This window comes from Phaethon aethereus (genome assembly GCF_964289735.1).
Source record: "Phaethon aethereus genome assembly, chromosome: 12".
In the NCBI taxonomy this organism is placed as follows: domain Eukaryota; kingdom Metazoa; phylum Chordata; class Aves; order Phaethontiformes; family Phaethontidae; genus Phaethon; species Phaethon aethereus.
Genome location: NC_138588.1, coordinates 19,620,646 through 19,636,626, shown reverse-complemented (window position 1 = coordinate 19,636,626; position 15,981 = coordinate 19,620,646). Strand labels below are relative to the sequence as shown.

General features: G+C 37.5%; 1 protein-coding gene across 1 annotated transcript in view; it reads left to right on the top strand.

Annotated features, from left to right (window-relative positions):
- Nucleotides 1-15,981, top strand: part of HERC1 (HECT and RLD domain containing E3 ubiquitin protein ligase family member 1) — a gene marked incomplete at its 5' end in the record, with an annotated part of 85,426 nt that overhangs the window by 31,032 nt on the left and 38,413 nt on the right. Inside the window, 12 exons of the mRNA XM_082005376.1 lie at nt 5,704-5,975; nt 6,348-6,563; nt 6,649-6,769; nt 7,734-7,971; nt 8,972-9,165; nt 11,058-11,213; nt 11,436-11,542; nt 11,784-11,894; nt 11,976-12,152; nt 13,087-13,326; nt 13,531-13,614; nt 14,676-15,196. Coding sequence (XP_081861502.1) covers nt 5,704-5,975; nt 6,348-6,563; nt 6,649-6,769; nt 7,734-7,971; nt 8,972-9,165; nt 11,058-11,213; nt 11,436-11,542; nt 11,784-11,894; nt 11,976-12,152; nt 13,087-13,326; nt 13,531-13,614; nt 14,676-15,196 — 2,437 coding nt within the window. The remainder of the gene's footprint in view (nt 1-5,703; nt 5,976-6,347; nt 6,564-6,648; nt 6,770-7,733; nt 7,972-8,971; nt 9,166-11,057; nt 11,214-11,435; nt 11,543-11,783; nt 11,895-11,975; nt 12,153-13,086; nt 13,327-13,530; nt 13,615-14,675; nt 15,197-15,981) is intronic.

Here is a 15,981-nt window from a genome sequence, read left to right as displayed (position 1 = left end):
TTGAGTGGAAGATGTGGAAGGTTTTATGTCCCTCTAAATGAGGAGGAGAGGAGGGAAACATGTATGCCATTTAGATGCTAGAGAAGATCTCTATTTTGAGTGCAGAGGATAGGTGTGCACAACAAGAGAAGTTTACATGGGAAACACTTCTGGAATTGCAATTAACATAAAGCAAAGCCTCCTGTTTTTTCTTGTCTCTATTTCTACAAAACAGCAGTAAGCATTGTTGCTTTGAGGGACTTAACAGCTGAACTTTTAAAATTTTTCTTGGATTGAATGTGGAGTTGGCAGTGTTAAGTGGAAAGAAAGAGTGGAGCCGTAGGAACCACTTCCGGTTTCTTTCAGTTTCAGAAAATTCAATCATGTTTCCTTTTACATGGAGTTTTTACAATAGTAACTTACTGCACTTTGCAGCAGTCCTTTGAAAATATTGTTCTTTTAAGTGTGTCTCCATAAACTGCATGAAAGAAGTTGACAAGCAGAGCTAATTGGAAAGCAAGTTTTTTTCCCTGAAGAAAGTTCCTTCTATCGCCACTGGTTTTTTTTTTGTTGTAGGTTGTGCTATTCTGGAGACTTAAAAGGGGATTTTCACTAAAACCACTTCCTTAATATATGGCCGTGAGGTTTCCCCCATCTCTCCTTAACAAGTTTACTAAAACTTAACCACGCTTCGTGTTACAGAACCATAGCCACACATAATGTTTCTAGCTGAGGTTTTGTAGGGTTAATTTATCCTCAACTATACTCTGTGCAGAGTATTTGATCCTTGCAAAGTTGTCAAAATAATGCTGTATGCATATGGTATTGGTGAGTGGTTCTTTTAAAACAGGCCAAAGACTAATTCCCTCTGGAGTGGATTGACTTGTTTTAGAACTTCTGTTTATTGAATGCAGCAACTAGTTATTAAAAATTCAGATCATATTTCCTTAATAATTGAATCTCACTGTTGGTTGACTTCTATGGTACAAAATCTGTTCTTATTCATAAATTTCTTTATAGAAACTAGCAGTAGAAAAACTACTAATACTATAAGTTGTTCCTGTGGTCTTGCAGACTAGTATGGAAGGAAAGCATTCTCTTTTTACCCAATGTCTTAGCCACTCAGCCCAATCTTTAATCTAATTGCCTTCTTCCTTCATTTATTGTATCTGTTCAGAAATACGACTGTGGTATTCCTACTTCAACCTACTTCAGTACTTTTGCCCTAAGGGGTGATGAACACATCATTATTTTCCCCTCATACCTAAGCCCTTTGGGGTTTCTTTTTGTTGCTTAGATTCATCTTCTTCAATTTTGCAGCTCCAGAGAATATGCTCAAAATGTTGTACCTATCCTGTACAGTACCTGCAGAATACTGTACATTGCATTACATACTTAACAATAAAGAATGCGTATTTAGCAGGGCAATCATAAACGTAGTTACAGACAGATAAATGAGAGTCCTCCAGTATTGGGTGTTTTTACTTCACATAAATGTCATTTCAGTGAATTTCAGTGTACTTATGTGTACTGTAGTACTTTACTAATACAATTGAGCAACTTTGAAAAAGTTAAATGAAATGCAGATTAACTGGAAGTAATTTTGTGTACCTGTAATAATATGAATGAGTTCTGCATTTTGAAATTGAAAGTTCGTGTTTGAGTAAGGGATGTAAACACGTCTTGGTGTATGCATATAAATGTGTTAAAGGGCGTATATTTTTTTCCCTGGAAGGAGGGTGGAGAATTTAGAAAGTCTTTTACCTTGGCTATACTAATTCACAACAAGAGTAAATATTTTTCCCTCAAACCTTGCTGATTGATATATTGTTGTATTAATTGAGATGAGACCGATCATATAAGTCTAAGTCAGAATAATATGAGGAACAGATTTTATGAATTTGTTATCTTGTTTCAAATGTCTGCTTTTGTCTTCTGATTCTTGTGTGGTGTAGTGTATTTACTCCCTTTTGGCCAGTTGAGCCCCAGAAAAAAGAAGAGCTTCAAGCAAGTAACTGATGGCATGTTTATTTTTTTGTCTCTATAGCTTCCCTACATATTTTATGTTTTATGAAGTGTGTATTGCAGCTGTGCCACATTCATTTAGAAAACTCATTATTACAAGCTGGCTTATAAGGACAAGTAAACTTTTTTTTTACTGTAAGCTTAAAGTTTATTCCTATGTGCAACTCTATTCATGTGATTGTAGAGGCTTATGGAAGTGCTAAGCTGCAATCAGTTCTGTGCAATTGATATTACACAGAATCAAGCTAAGCTGTAATATACAATCACACTTTTGATTCTTCTGTTGATACTTAACATCTTTGAGGGGGAAAAAAAATTACTTTGTTGTAGGCTTGTGTGCCCTAATTCTTAAATGTTTTTAATTGTGAAGTATACTACTTTGACTTGTGACATCTTTGTTTTTAAAGTCTATGCTTTCTGTCACAACTTCTCTTGTTTTGCATTTAATATGTAGCTTGTAGTAGTTGGGATTTTCTCCTAATTTGGAACAATTTCAAGTTGTTCTTACATTTAAACATTTTTGCATTTAATACGAAAATGATTAGCTAAGACCTCATCTTTTTTCAAATATTAAATAACTTAGGTTATTATTATTTTACGGTGGGGTTTTTTTCTTGGAAGATTTGCTGACCCTTAAAACTAAATTTCCTTCTGATGTTCTGTTAATGCTTGAAAGGTCTCCTGAAGCTTACGATTTAAGACATTGGAATTGCTTTTTGTTTCTTTACAAATCCTTTGATTCTGTGCTGTGCTTCATAGTGGCATAGAGTAGCGTAGGAGAGGTAGAGGATAGGAAGCTAATGTCACTTTGGGATGCTATCAGCTCTCCTGGTATTGAAAGACTGCAGGGCTTGAGGAGGCTTTTGAAGTAGTTGTTGCTATGTAGGCAACGTTTTGTGGACTTGGTAATGATTTAGCTATGCTTCGTGTAGGAAATCTGAGGCTTCATTTATCCTCTCCCTTGGGCTCTGTTCACCATGCATATACTAGGTGCATATGCACCATTTTATTCTACTCTGTCCTATTATGTATATCCTATCTTATGTTTCTCACCTGCCACTTCAGCATATATATAACTTAGTGTTTAATAGAGAGGTTTAAAACAAGTATTATAAGAATTAATATTAAAATTAGGGTGAGATGGTATCTGTCTTTATTTCTGTTTTAAATATTGTCACCAGGTATAAATTGTGAAATTGAGTAACAGAATTTCTTTAATTTCTCTCATAGTGAAGATAACAAAATAGATTGTTCTCTGTAAACCAGGTAATATTGCCATGTTACATAAACCAGCAGAAGTTAGGACATCAGATTACACTTTGAAAAGTAGTGTTTCAACTTAATCTGTGCATTACCCAAAATAAATCTGTGTGTCTATATTTTTGTCAAATATGAGTTAGGTACTGTGATGGTTCTTTTTGAAACCATTGCAATCTGTTTAGTAGCAAGTGTAAGGAATACCATGCAAATGCACATGAACACTATTTACAGAAAAGGAAATGGGATGTGAACAGGTTTTCATAATTCATAGCCCTGACAATTAAATTTTTGGAATCTTAAGTGGGGACTTAAGATTACGAATTCAAAATACTGTGAAATTTTGCTTTTCCTTTGTAAATTAGGTATATCAGTCTCTATAAATTAAGGTGTAAATCTTAAATTAATTAAGGTGTAAATCTTTAAAAGGTTAAATCTCTATAAATTAAGCTGTAAAACAGCATCTGTGTAAAAGAAACGAAGCCCAGATGAACATATGGCAGAGCACAGTGATTCTATAGTCGTAGCTATTAGGAGAAATCCAGAACAGGATGTAGGAAAATCATACAAGCTGAATCTAAAGAAACAGAGGCCACATCTGGATAGAAGATTAAATGCAAGCGTGCTATACATATACAGGACAGAAAAATAAAATTACTTGGACCTAAACTGAGACATATCACAGTGATGACACAAAGAATAACCAGCGGCACTATGAGCTATGTTTGCTTAACAAGCAAGGAATGAAATTTTATGAAAAATTATTATTTAAAATGATCATAACGCTGAGATACAAAACCAGTACATTTAGAGACTGATATTTCTAATTTATAGAAATAATTTATAGAGACTGATATACCTAATTTACAAAGGAAAAGCAAAATTTCACAGTATTTTGAATTTGTAAGTTGTGTGAATGTGCAGATTGTGACCTGCAGGAGCCGATTCGTTGACAGAATAATAGCGTTTTGCTTTTACATTAGAAAAAGAATGGTGTAGAGTGGTTGCTGGGAGACTTGTCCTAATTTGAAAAATTGATGTGTCTGTCTTTCCTTGTTCCTATGAGCAGCTGCTTACAGAGCTGCTGCAGGTAGGCAGTGTTTAAAGGCAGTCCTGAAACTAGTATCCAGCTGTTACCATTGGAACTCAGCCTCATTGTTGAAAGCAAGCTTTCAACATATGAAATTCTGTGAATTTGTGCGACTTTATTGTACAAATGGGTATGTTTAATAATGTTTGAGGAGATATTCTGCAGACAGATTATAAAAAATGAAGTGTTAATGTAGATTTGTACAGGTACTGTGAATGGGTTGTGATTCTCCAAATGGTGATCTGTAGTTCTTTGTGCACAAGAGACATTAATACTTAAAAACTCTCTGTAGATTATTTAAGATAATTCACACTAAAATTTCAAAGTGAATTTAAACATCCATTAGGTTTCCACAAAGGTCCCCAGGCATTACCTGTCTATACAGATGGAAAGTTCTTTTGAGCAGGGTCTGCCCTCTTGTAATACCTTGCATAGCTCCAAGTGAGCTAACAGCATTGACGAAAATAATAAAATACCAACTTCTGTGTTGATATGTATCAGTAACTGATGCGTATCAGTTAACTGCTGATGAAGGTATGAGTTCAGTGACATTGCACTCATTTATGCCAGGGATAGACTTCTAGCAAAACTCTCCTGGAAATGAGATCAAATATATGGTAATAAATAAGTGCCAGTGCTGCAGATTTATGACTGATGCTCATTTGAAGAAGTAGGTTTATTAGTGATGGTGAAGTTTCAGATAGGGTGATGACATGCCAATGTAATAGGAGATAATTGAAAATAGACTTGTGAAATTACCAGGTGACAGATACATGCTGTAGGTAGTATTTAATATGTATGTCTCTCTTTATCTTGAACAAAGTAAATATTCTCTGTTAGTCTGAAATAAAAATTTTCTGTTCCCTTCTGCAATCATGAATTCTGTAAATGTTTAATCCAAAATAACCTTGTGCTTTTGCAAAACTATAATGATAAAACAAAAAAACACTCTCTGTTTTATGGTTAGACCTTAACATAAGTATCCGAAGTGCGCAATTTCTGTTGTGGCAGATCTTTTCTTTACTATTTTGTCATCTAGCTGCAAAGCATTTGTATTCAGTGTTCTAGCTTTAAGCTGAGCAGTTTGAGTGGCTTCTATCTTTTTATTTTTTTCACTTGGCAGCGTGTTGCAATACTGCTTAATGTAATAAAAGAAATACAGCCTTTCCGTTAGGGAAATTGCTGTAAATTTAAATCAAGTGTTTTGCTCTAAGTTGCTTAATGCATGGTATAATTAACATGAATATCCATTTTCCACCTGTATGAATAGCAGCAGTTCAGTCTTTACCTACTGTCAAAATATGCTACCTGGTGAATCGGAATTTATGAGACCTCATTATGTGTATCTTTAGGAGCAATACATAGTCAAGTGGAACCTTTAAGTGACTCATGGGCTCGACTAAAACACAGCAGAGATTGGTTATATACGTCCTCCTACTCATTTGTTGAGTCCGATTTTGATCTCTCAAGATCCCTTGGAGTTCATACTTTGATTGAAAATGTTGTCAGCTTCGTAAGTGGAGATGTGGGAAACTCGCCAGGATTTAAGGAACCAGAGGAAAGTATGTCCACCAGTCCACAAGCATCAATAATTGCAATGGAGCAGCAGCAGTTGAGGGCTGAGGTAAGTTTCAGTTTAACACCTTTTCTTATTCTTCATACTTTATGCTCATTTTATAGGTTTGGTTTTTGTTTTTTGTTTGGTTGTTGTTTTGGGGTTTTTTTGGTTGTTTTGGTTTTTTGGATTTTTTTTAAACATTGTCCCAATTAAGGACATTTTCCTCTGTTTTCTGTTAAAATATCTTAACTGGAACTGGGAACTTCATGTAAATAAACTCTAAAATGAAACAGAAAGAATTCCCTTTTTTAAAAAAAGTGTCAACGAGAAAACAGCTACCTCATTGGCTCTTGCTTACAGTTGATTATGATATAATTCTAATTTCTAAGGATATTTGGCACTTACTTAACACTGTCTTCTGCCTGCTTTTATTTTTAGCTTCGTCTGGAAGCACTTCACCAGATTTTAGTGCTTCTATCAGGGATGGAGGAAAAAGGCAGTGTGCCATTAATGGGAAGTCGTCAAATACCAGGATTTCAGTCGTCGTCTTTGCTTACTTCTGTTAGACTACAATTTCTTGCTGGCTGCTTTGGTTTGGGCACTGTAGGACATGCAGGTGCCAAAGGGGAGAGTGTAAGATTGCATCACTACCAGGTACGTACTTTAATCGTTTCTGCTGTTTCAATAACTGGATGTTAAAAATGTATCAGTCCTTATAAAATTTATTTGTTTGACCCAGGATGGTATCAGAGCAGCTAAGAGAAGTATTCAGATTGAAATCCAAGTGGCTGTGCACAAAATTTACCAGCAGTTATCTGCTACGTTAGAAAGAGCTCTACAGGCTAATAAGCATCACATAGGTAAGTGAAAACCAGGTTTGCAAAATATGTCCTCTGATACACAGTAAAAACAGCTTACATGTTTAACAAAGCAGACTTTGATATTCGTGACCAGAACTCACTAAAGCATCTATCTGACTTCTTTTCCTAAGAGAGAGAAGCTTTTTAACTTTTTTCTGTCTTAATTTTCTTCAAGTGTTAGCCCTCCTAATATTTTAAGACTTTCAAGTATTGTCAACCTGTCTATTCCACATAACCACAATCTTCCTCAGTCACCCATGTCTTTGGCACTTCAAAGCGATATTTAGATTTTTCAGGGAAAAGCAGTTTTCTGAAGGGATGAAAAGTCCAATCTTCCTTCATTCGAATGAACTTTCTTTAATTCTAAAACCAAAGAACAGGGCATCTTGCCTGTTTTTCTTTCTGGCCTTCTGTACCCAGATACTGCTGCGTGCTTCTATTCTGAAGGGGTAGCTGGAACTCTGCACCTCTGTGCCTTTGTACATGCACTGACTGAGAGCTTCAGTACAGAAGAGAGTTAGGTAATCTAGTTTGTTGGTAGGGCACAATGGGTGTTCTTACCTGAATTGTTTTGTAGTTTCACTTACAATTAACATGGAACTGAAAGAAATTTCTTGAGAATCGGCTTGAAGTGCAAGTAGAAAATTAAGTGTTCTACCCAGTTATCCGTACCCTAGAGAGAAGGTTGTGGTTTGAGATTTAGCCTCTGAACATGTACTTCACAAACTAGGTCCACATGGTATTCTTCTTCGGACAGCCTTGACATGGTGGTTGCATTGACTTAAAGGGGGCTACAATACTATATCAGAAAGACTACCTCAAAGTGTCTGACAAAGAAGGATAACTCTTTACTTGATAATGTAATTCATTAGATTTTATTTTTAATATAATCTGCTGTTCTTCTGTGTTACTATTCTTACTCTAAACATCTTATTAATTAAAAACAACTTTATTTTAATCTTAGAAGCACAACAGCGTCTCCTGTTGGTAACAGTCTTTGCTCTAAGTGTACACTATCAGCCTGTTGACGTCTCCTTGGCCATTTCCACTGGTCTACTAAATGTGCTATCACAGTTGTGTGGCACAGATACCATGTTAGGACAACCACTGCAGTTGCTGCCCAAAACTGGTATTTCTCAACTCAGCACAGCGTTGAAAGTAGCCAGTACAAGACTACTTCAGATCCTTGCTATCACCACAGGGTAAGTATGGAATGATCCCTTGCTTTCAGAAAAATTAATCGGTAAGCTTTTCAGCACCTTTTAAAAATGACTTTTCTTTTGTGTGAGCTTTTTTTAGGGTAGTAAATGTTGTTCAGAAGCATGTAAGTGAAGGGGTGGGGGAAGAGTAGTCACATTATTCATAAGAAAGGTGCACATAAGACTGATAAATATTTTTAAATTTTGAGTGAGGAGTTTGGACCAGAATAGTTAGAACTTTATGGTCTCTTAACTGTATTCTAGTATTCCCCATTTTTCTTGTTTGGCTTTGTATCTAGATCTGTTCAGTTGATATGATGAGGCTTTCTGCTGTGTAAAAGCCATTTGTGTAAAAACGATACTGATAATATGGTAGTTCTTCAGAGCAGTACATTTTCAGAATACAAAATAATTTTCTGAGGAATACTGGCTTCTGCTAGACCAGAGAGCAGCATCCAAAATCCCAGCAACACTTAAAATATTTAGTTTAACTCAGTAAAGAAAAAAGCAGTGGAGAAAGTATTTCTATTCGGAGCAAGAGTATTATTTCATAGTCAATACATGCATCTTCGTTTTAGTGTTCATACAACACATTGCATTTACCTGCCAAATCCCTTATGTTAAAAAAAAAAAAATAACTCCGCACCAAAAAACCCAACCAAACCCATAAAAACAACACCCCATTTTTGGAAGATGCAGTGGGATTATGTTTAACTGACTAAGTTGTTCTTTTTCCCCTAGGAAGTACTGGAAATGTAGCCTTTGATTCCAAAGATTGGACATTTTTGAAGTGTCTTAAAAATAGGGTTCAAATAAGAATATTCTGCCAAGCAAATGGTGGAGGATGAGGAAAAGTAACCTGCAGCAATAGAATGAATTAGAGTTAGTGCCGTGTTAGGCCCAGTTGTCACTTGCATGGAGTTTATGGTTGTGTCTGTATGTTACTGTTCCTTGGATCAGGTCTCAAATACTCTTATTTTTACTGTTTTGTCTGTGTGTATAGAACCTATGCTGACAAACTGAGCCCAAAGGTGGTCCAGTCTTTGCTGGATTTATTATGCAGTCAGCTGAAGAACTTATTATCACAAGCTGGCGTGATGCTTATGGCTTCCTTTGGAGAAGGGGAAGGTGAGGAAGATGAAGTAGAATCAAAAAAGGCAGATTCAAATGGGGATAATGAGAAGAGAGACTTCAGAGGTAATTATTTTGCATAATTTCTGCTACAATTTTGAAATGCCAGAAAACATAATTAAAGAAATTGCTGAATGCTGAGGCCCTCACGCACTCCACTGTATTTTGATTATTGTTGAGTCATTCTTAACTCTGTAAATCACATTAAATAAGCTGATCAAATAATTTTGTGCTCAGTTCAGATTTATATAGACTTGATATGTAAATGAATTTAAAGGTGGGAGCAGGTTTAGAATGAAAATTACTCCATCTGGTTTGGAATTTAGGAGGAGAATACTGTTCTCCTTGAAAAATGAGTTACTGGTAGTAGTGTTTTTCATAAATGCAGTCATAGGAATTTAATTATCTAGATTCCAAACGGCAAATAAATTCAGGAAATTGTTGCATTGGCTTTGTATTATGCAGTCTGAGTGGAGAAGAAGAGGTTGACCCTACCCTGTCACATAAAAAAATCTGCAACAAAATATTTTCTGAAATATTAAGAACTTCACATGATTTGCAGTCCCTTAATGGGCTTTTTTAATCTCTGTGGAAATTGTGTTTGAAGGAATTTTTAGTTGTAGCTTGGTTTTAGGTGTACGTATGGTCGTGGTTGTGCTTATAACTGTCTTGCTTATAAATAATGCAATGGGCGATGAATTCATAGGTATATCCTAATTTCTAGTTAATTAATTAAGGTCTTTCCAGAGACATTTTCTTGTTAAAACTGCCTTGGAATACGAATCAGAGGTGCGAGGAAATGCAGTGTTTTGCGTCTAAAATCCCCGTAAAACAAAACATACTTAGAAACCAATGATTACATTTTATATTTCAGGGACATTTATAAATAATCATGTGTATCAGATTTATTTGGCAAAGTTTTGGCAGTGGGAGGGGGCTGCAGGGGTGGCGGCTGTGAGAAGAAAACAGGAGCTTGCCCCATGTCGGAACCAGTTTCAGCCAGCTCCAAAACAGACCCGCCGCTGCCCAAAGCTGAGCCAGTCAGTGGCGCTGGTGGTGCCTCTGTGATAACAGATGTAGGAAAGGGTAAAAATCGCCGCACAGCAGCAGTGCGAGAGAGCAGTGGGGAAAATGTGAGAGAAACAACTTTGCAGTCACCAAGGTCAGTGGAGGAGGGAGACGAGGAGGTGCTGGAGCAGGGATTCCCCTGCAGCCAGTGGAGAAGACCATGCTGAAGCAAGTTGTCCATCTGCAGCCCGTGGAGCACCCCTGCGGGTGGATATGCCTTGAAGGAGGCTGCAGCCCATGGAGAGCCCATGTAGGAGTACAATTCTGGCAGGGACTGCAACTAGTGGGGGACCCACACTAGAGCAGTCTGTTCCTGAAGGACTGTATCCCATGGAAAAGGATCCCCAGTGGAGCAGTTCTTGAAGAACTTCCCATGGGAAGAACCCATTATGGAGCAGTATTAGTAGAGACAAAGTGTTATGAAGTGACCACAATTCCCTGACGTTTGCGATTCCCCTACGCTGCTCAAGAGTGGAGAGGTAGAAGAGTCAGGAGTGAAGTCGAGCCTGGGAAGAAGCAATGGTTGGGGGGAAGGTGTTTTAATGTTGTCCTTGTTTCTCACTATCCTTCTCACTATCCTAGTCTATTTTTCATTGGCAATAAACTAAATTAAGTCTTCCCCAAGTTGTGTCTGTTTTGCCCGTGATAGTAATTGTTGAGTGATCTCACTCCTCTTACCTTGACACACAAGTTTTTAATCTTATTTTCTGCCCCTGTCTTGCTGAGGAGCAGAAGTGAGAGAGCAACTTAGTGGGGACCTGTCAGCCAGCCAAGGCTAACAGCCAGCCATCGTATAATAACTGATCATTATATTTTGCTTGTAAGAAAGACTGCTAATAAGGCTCTAATAATAAAGTTGTAAATGAAAACTTTTAATTTTAACTTCCTAGCTGCCCTCCGAAAGCAACATGCAGCAGAATTGCACTTGGGAGACTTTCTTGTTTTCCTACGTAGAGTTGTGTCTTCAAAAGCAATTCAGTCAAAAATGGCATCTCCAAAGTGGACTGAAGTACTTCTTAACATTGCTTCTCAGAAATGTTGCTCAGGTATGGTCTTTTCAAAATGTGCTCAATGGTTTCTTGCATTTCTGTAGTGCAGTTCCTAAAAATAGGTCCCGTTAGAACATGGGTTACATAGTGAACAACTAAAACTAACTTCAGTAGATGTACACAAGTTAGATTTTGGAGAATTGTGCACAGCTGGCACCATAGGTGTGTGCCTGATGCAGAAGTTACTTTCAGATTATTAACATACTCTTCCATCTTTAGGAGTTCCCCTGGTTGGCAATTTGAGGACTAGACTTCTTGCACTTCATGTACTAGAAGCTGTATTACCTGCTTGTGAATCTGGTGTTGAAGATGATCAAATGGCTCAGGTCTTTATATGTTGTTACAAGCTTTTACACCTGTTTCTTCAAAAAGTCTCACTAAACTTTGAAATGTTGCATGGGTTTGTTCGGAATCAAAATCAAGTGAGGGTCGGTGTAGACACTCGCTTATCTAAGAGCATTAAATATTTTGACATTAATACCTACAAAGCAAAGTAAAATAATATAATATTACTTGTTGTCCTCATCTTGGATTTAAAATGATATGAATTATATTCTAATACACCAGGTTGTGGAACGATTATTCTCACTTCTGTCTGACTGCATGTGGGAGGCTCCAATAGCTCAGGCTAAACATGCAATTCAAATCAAGGAGAAAGAACAAGAAGTGAAGCTGCAGGTAATGATGCTCACTCTTTCTTTCTTGACTGAATGCAACTGAGCCACATTTACCACAGATGTTTTGTCCTATTTCTGATAGAAGCAAGGAGAGTCTGAGGATGAAGATGAGAATCTTCCCATACAGGAAGTGTCCTTTGACCCTGAGAAAGCTCAATGCTGCATAGTGGAGAATGGGCAGATTCTAACACATGGAAGTGGAGGTAAAGGATATGGTTTAGCATCCACTGGAGTTACTTCTGGGTGTTACCAATGGAAGGTAGGTTGCATAAAACTGTATTTATTACCTTCTCTTACTTTGTTTTGGAATTGCACTATGATTTATAAACAACAGCTACCTTATGTTTTTTCCATTACGACGACATTCTTGAGTAAATGACATTTTGGCAGTGTTAGGTTTATGGTTGGGCTTGATGATCTTAAGGGTCTTTTCCAACCTAAATGATTCTATGATTTTCAATCCAAAGTGAAGAGTTTGTGACTACTTTTGAGCACTGCCATTTGGATATTGGAGACTGTGAATATGTGTTGTGTATTTGTAGAGGTGCTGGTACTTGTCCCCAAGATCCATAGTCAGCAGAAACACATTGTGTTGCAAAAATTACCCACTGAAACGTGTAGATTTTGAAGTTTTCTTTAGAAAAGCACTTCACAGAACATTTTGTTTTCTTGCAAAAAGACACATCAGCCTGTCTGACTGACTAGAGCAGCTTTTAATACATCATCATGACTGATTTTTTTTTTTTTTTTTAAGATTAGAGATACATACACAGTTGTAGTCCTTGTCAGTACCATCTTTGATCGTAACACTTTTACTTCTTTTTTTGCTTGCATCTGTGTAAATTTCTCACTGTGAACATTGAAACTGTGAACACTGTAAAGCTTATTTATTTCTGTGATACTATTTTTAGCACTTGCAACTGCTGCGTGGGTACATTTTGAATCTGGAAAACAAACACTACTTTGTGCATTTACATACACTTAATTACTAGTAGGTTGGTTTAGATGATTTGTCAATGACTGACCTTATACACCAATATGTCATTTTACAGGTAAAGCATGATTTTAGCTTATTAGCTTATTAATTTTTATTTATTAAAAGCTTCTGAATAAAACAGTTAAAAGTATACGTAAATATGTGTAAGGTGAATTTTCGTTGCTTTATTCCATGTTTGTTTTGTTTTGCCTGCTAGTTCTACATTGTGAAGGAGAACCGAGGCAATGAAGGCACATGTGTAGGAGTTTCTCGCTGGCCAGTACATGATTTTAACCATCGTACTACCTCAGATATGTGGCTGTATCGAGCCTATAGTGGTAATCTTTATCACAACGGAGAACAAACTTTGACTCTGTCCAGCTTTACCCAAGGAGATTTCATCACATGCGTATTAGATATGGAAGCAAGAACTATTTCCTTTGGTAAAAACGGAGAGGTATTTAACATTAATTGGTTTTTTTGGTGGTCTTTCAACAATAATTTGGCGTGGATATTTTGTATAAAGCTAAGCATGACAGTTAGGACACATGATAGTTTGAGTACTTACAAGGATTGTAATACAGGTATATCTTTGTCACTTTGCATATTTCATATGCTCTAAGTTTGGGGGTTTTTGTTTTGTTGTTTTTTGTTTAACTAGGAGCCAAAACTAGCTTTTGAAGATGTGGATGCAGCGGAGTTATACCCTTGTGTTATGTTCTATAGCAGTAATCCAGGAGAAAAGGTAACTCAAATGTTCATCTGCGTAGATGTACTGGTTTTGACTGGGATGAAGTCAGCATGCTGCATAACAGCCTGTATGGTGTTGTGCTTCGGATTTATGACCAAAACAGTGTTAATGATGCACTGCTATTGCTGAACACTGTTTATACAGCATTGAGGCTTTCTCAGTGTCTCACTCTGTCCCTCCCAGCAAGTAGGTTGAGGGTGGGCAAGAGGCTGGGGGGAGTGCAGCCAGTCAGCTCACTTGAAGTGTCCGAAGGGCTATTCCGCATGATATAACAGCACACACAGCAATAAAACTGCAGGGAAGTTTGCCAGGGGTTTCTGTTGCTTGGGGTCTGATGATCAGTAAGCTGATGGTAAGCAATTTTGCATCACTTCTGTTTCTTTGGGTTTTTTTATTTTGTCTTTTTTTTTTTCTCTTTTATTTATGAAACTTGGGTTATCTCAACCCATGAGTTTTCTCCCTTTTGCCCTTCTGATTCTCTTCCCCGTCCTGCTGGGGGGAGTGATCGAGTGGGGCTTCACTGCCTTACCTGGGTTAACCCTTACAAGAGGTTGTAAGTTTATCCTTTCCCTTCTGTTCTCCTCTGTGTCCGTGTTACGGATGTTGGGTTTTTTGGGAGGTGGGGTGGTAGCTAACAATTCTGGTTTATGACATATGTAGCACTACATGACATGCACACTAGCCAGACTTTTCATAACTTCCTATATTGCACAATCTATTGTAAATTTAAAATGTAATTTATCGTTTAGAATTGATTTACAGATTTAGTATTCTACAGACAAAATTGCATTCCCCAGAAACCAGGGGGAATGTAGTATTAGGTATTCCAGATAGTCTTATGTGAGAAAGCATGAACTGTTGTAATTTCAGCATCCTTGAGTTTGAAGGGATGCATGTTTTGATCAGTGTTAAGGGGGATTTCCTAGGGATCCCAAGCAAAAAAAGAGAATGCTAGTAATTTTTTCTATTCAGCAGGAGACTCCTGTATTTATAAAATGAGCTTCTTCAGGTACATTGAGAAGATAACTTCTAAACTGTTCTCTTTGAACACTTAGGTGAAAATCTGTGATATGCAGATGCGTGGTACACCAAGGGATTTACTACCTGGTGACCCCATCTGTAGTCCTGTTGCTGCAGTGCTGGCAGAAGCCACTATCCAGCTCATTCGTATCCTTCATCGCACAGACCGTTGGACACACTGCATCAATAAAAAAATGATGGAAAGACTGAATAAAATCAAAACATGTCTTAAAGAAGCAGGCCAAAAGCTGAAGAAAAGTCGCTCGATTCAAAGTCGAGAGGAGAATGAGGTGAGAGAGGAGAAAGAAAATAAAGAGGAGGAGAAAAGCAAACATAGCAGGCATGGTCTGGCTGACCTTTCAGAACTGCAGCTGAAGATGCTCTGTGTGGAAGTGTGGCCTGTTCTAGCAGTAATTGGTGGAGTTGATGCTGGACTTAGAGTTGGAGGTCGATGCGTACACAAGCAAACTGGACGTCATGCCACCTTGCTTGGAGTAGTGAAGGAAGGAAGTACTTCTGCCAAGGTCCAGTGGGATGAAGCAGAGATTACTATCAGGTATGCTCATTTCCTACACTTTTCACAATCTAGTGGTGTTTTGTGCTTGGAAGTCTTCATAAGTAATACACATTTTACCTTAGAGTCACGCTGATCAATGATTTTAAGCTTAGATGTCAAAATCTGTCTTTTTAGAACAAACATATGAGTTACATTTTTATGCTATCTAGTAATAAAATGCCTTGTATATCAAAACCACAGTTGATAGTTTTGAATTGATGAGCGTTATTAGACTTCTTAGATTTGGCCTCTAGGTTTCAGCATTGGGGTGTGGCCAGCTTGCCACTTTTAATAGATTTGAAATGAGCATTGCTTGTCTCAGAATTGGTATGTATTGGCTAACTAAAGCATTACTGCTGTCTTAATTTACTACGGCTTCTTTGTTACATCTGTAAAGAACAGAGAGTTTTACTGGGGTTTAGTGCACACTTTCATTGTAAATGGTGAACCTGGTTCTAAAGAGAGACCTGATCCAGCTTATCAGAGCTGAGAAGCAGTGTCTTTGCTACATTGTCATTCCCTTCTCAGGGGACTGGAAGTTGCTTTTTGGGGCTTGGGAAGTGGTTAAGGTCAGGAGATGGGAGGATTTTCTCTTCCTAATCGTGAGTTGGATGATGATATTCAAATTAATGCTGCCTTGAAGTAATGTTTGTTTACTCTCTGACCTGCCTTAGAGAGCTGAAGGAATGCCCCTATATTAGATGTTAACACTCTGGAGTTGTTCTGCAGATCATGCTGAGAATTGGGGAGGAGACTGGAAGGAGATACTCCTTTTTTCCACCTGT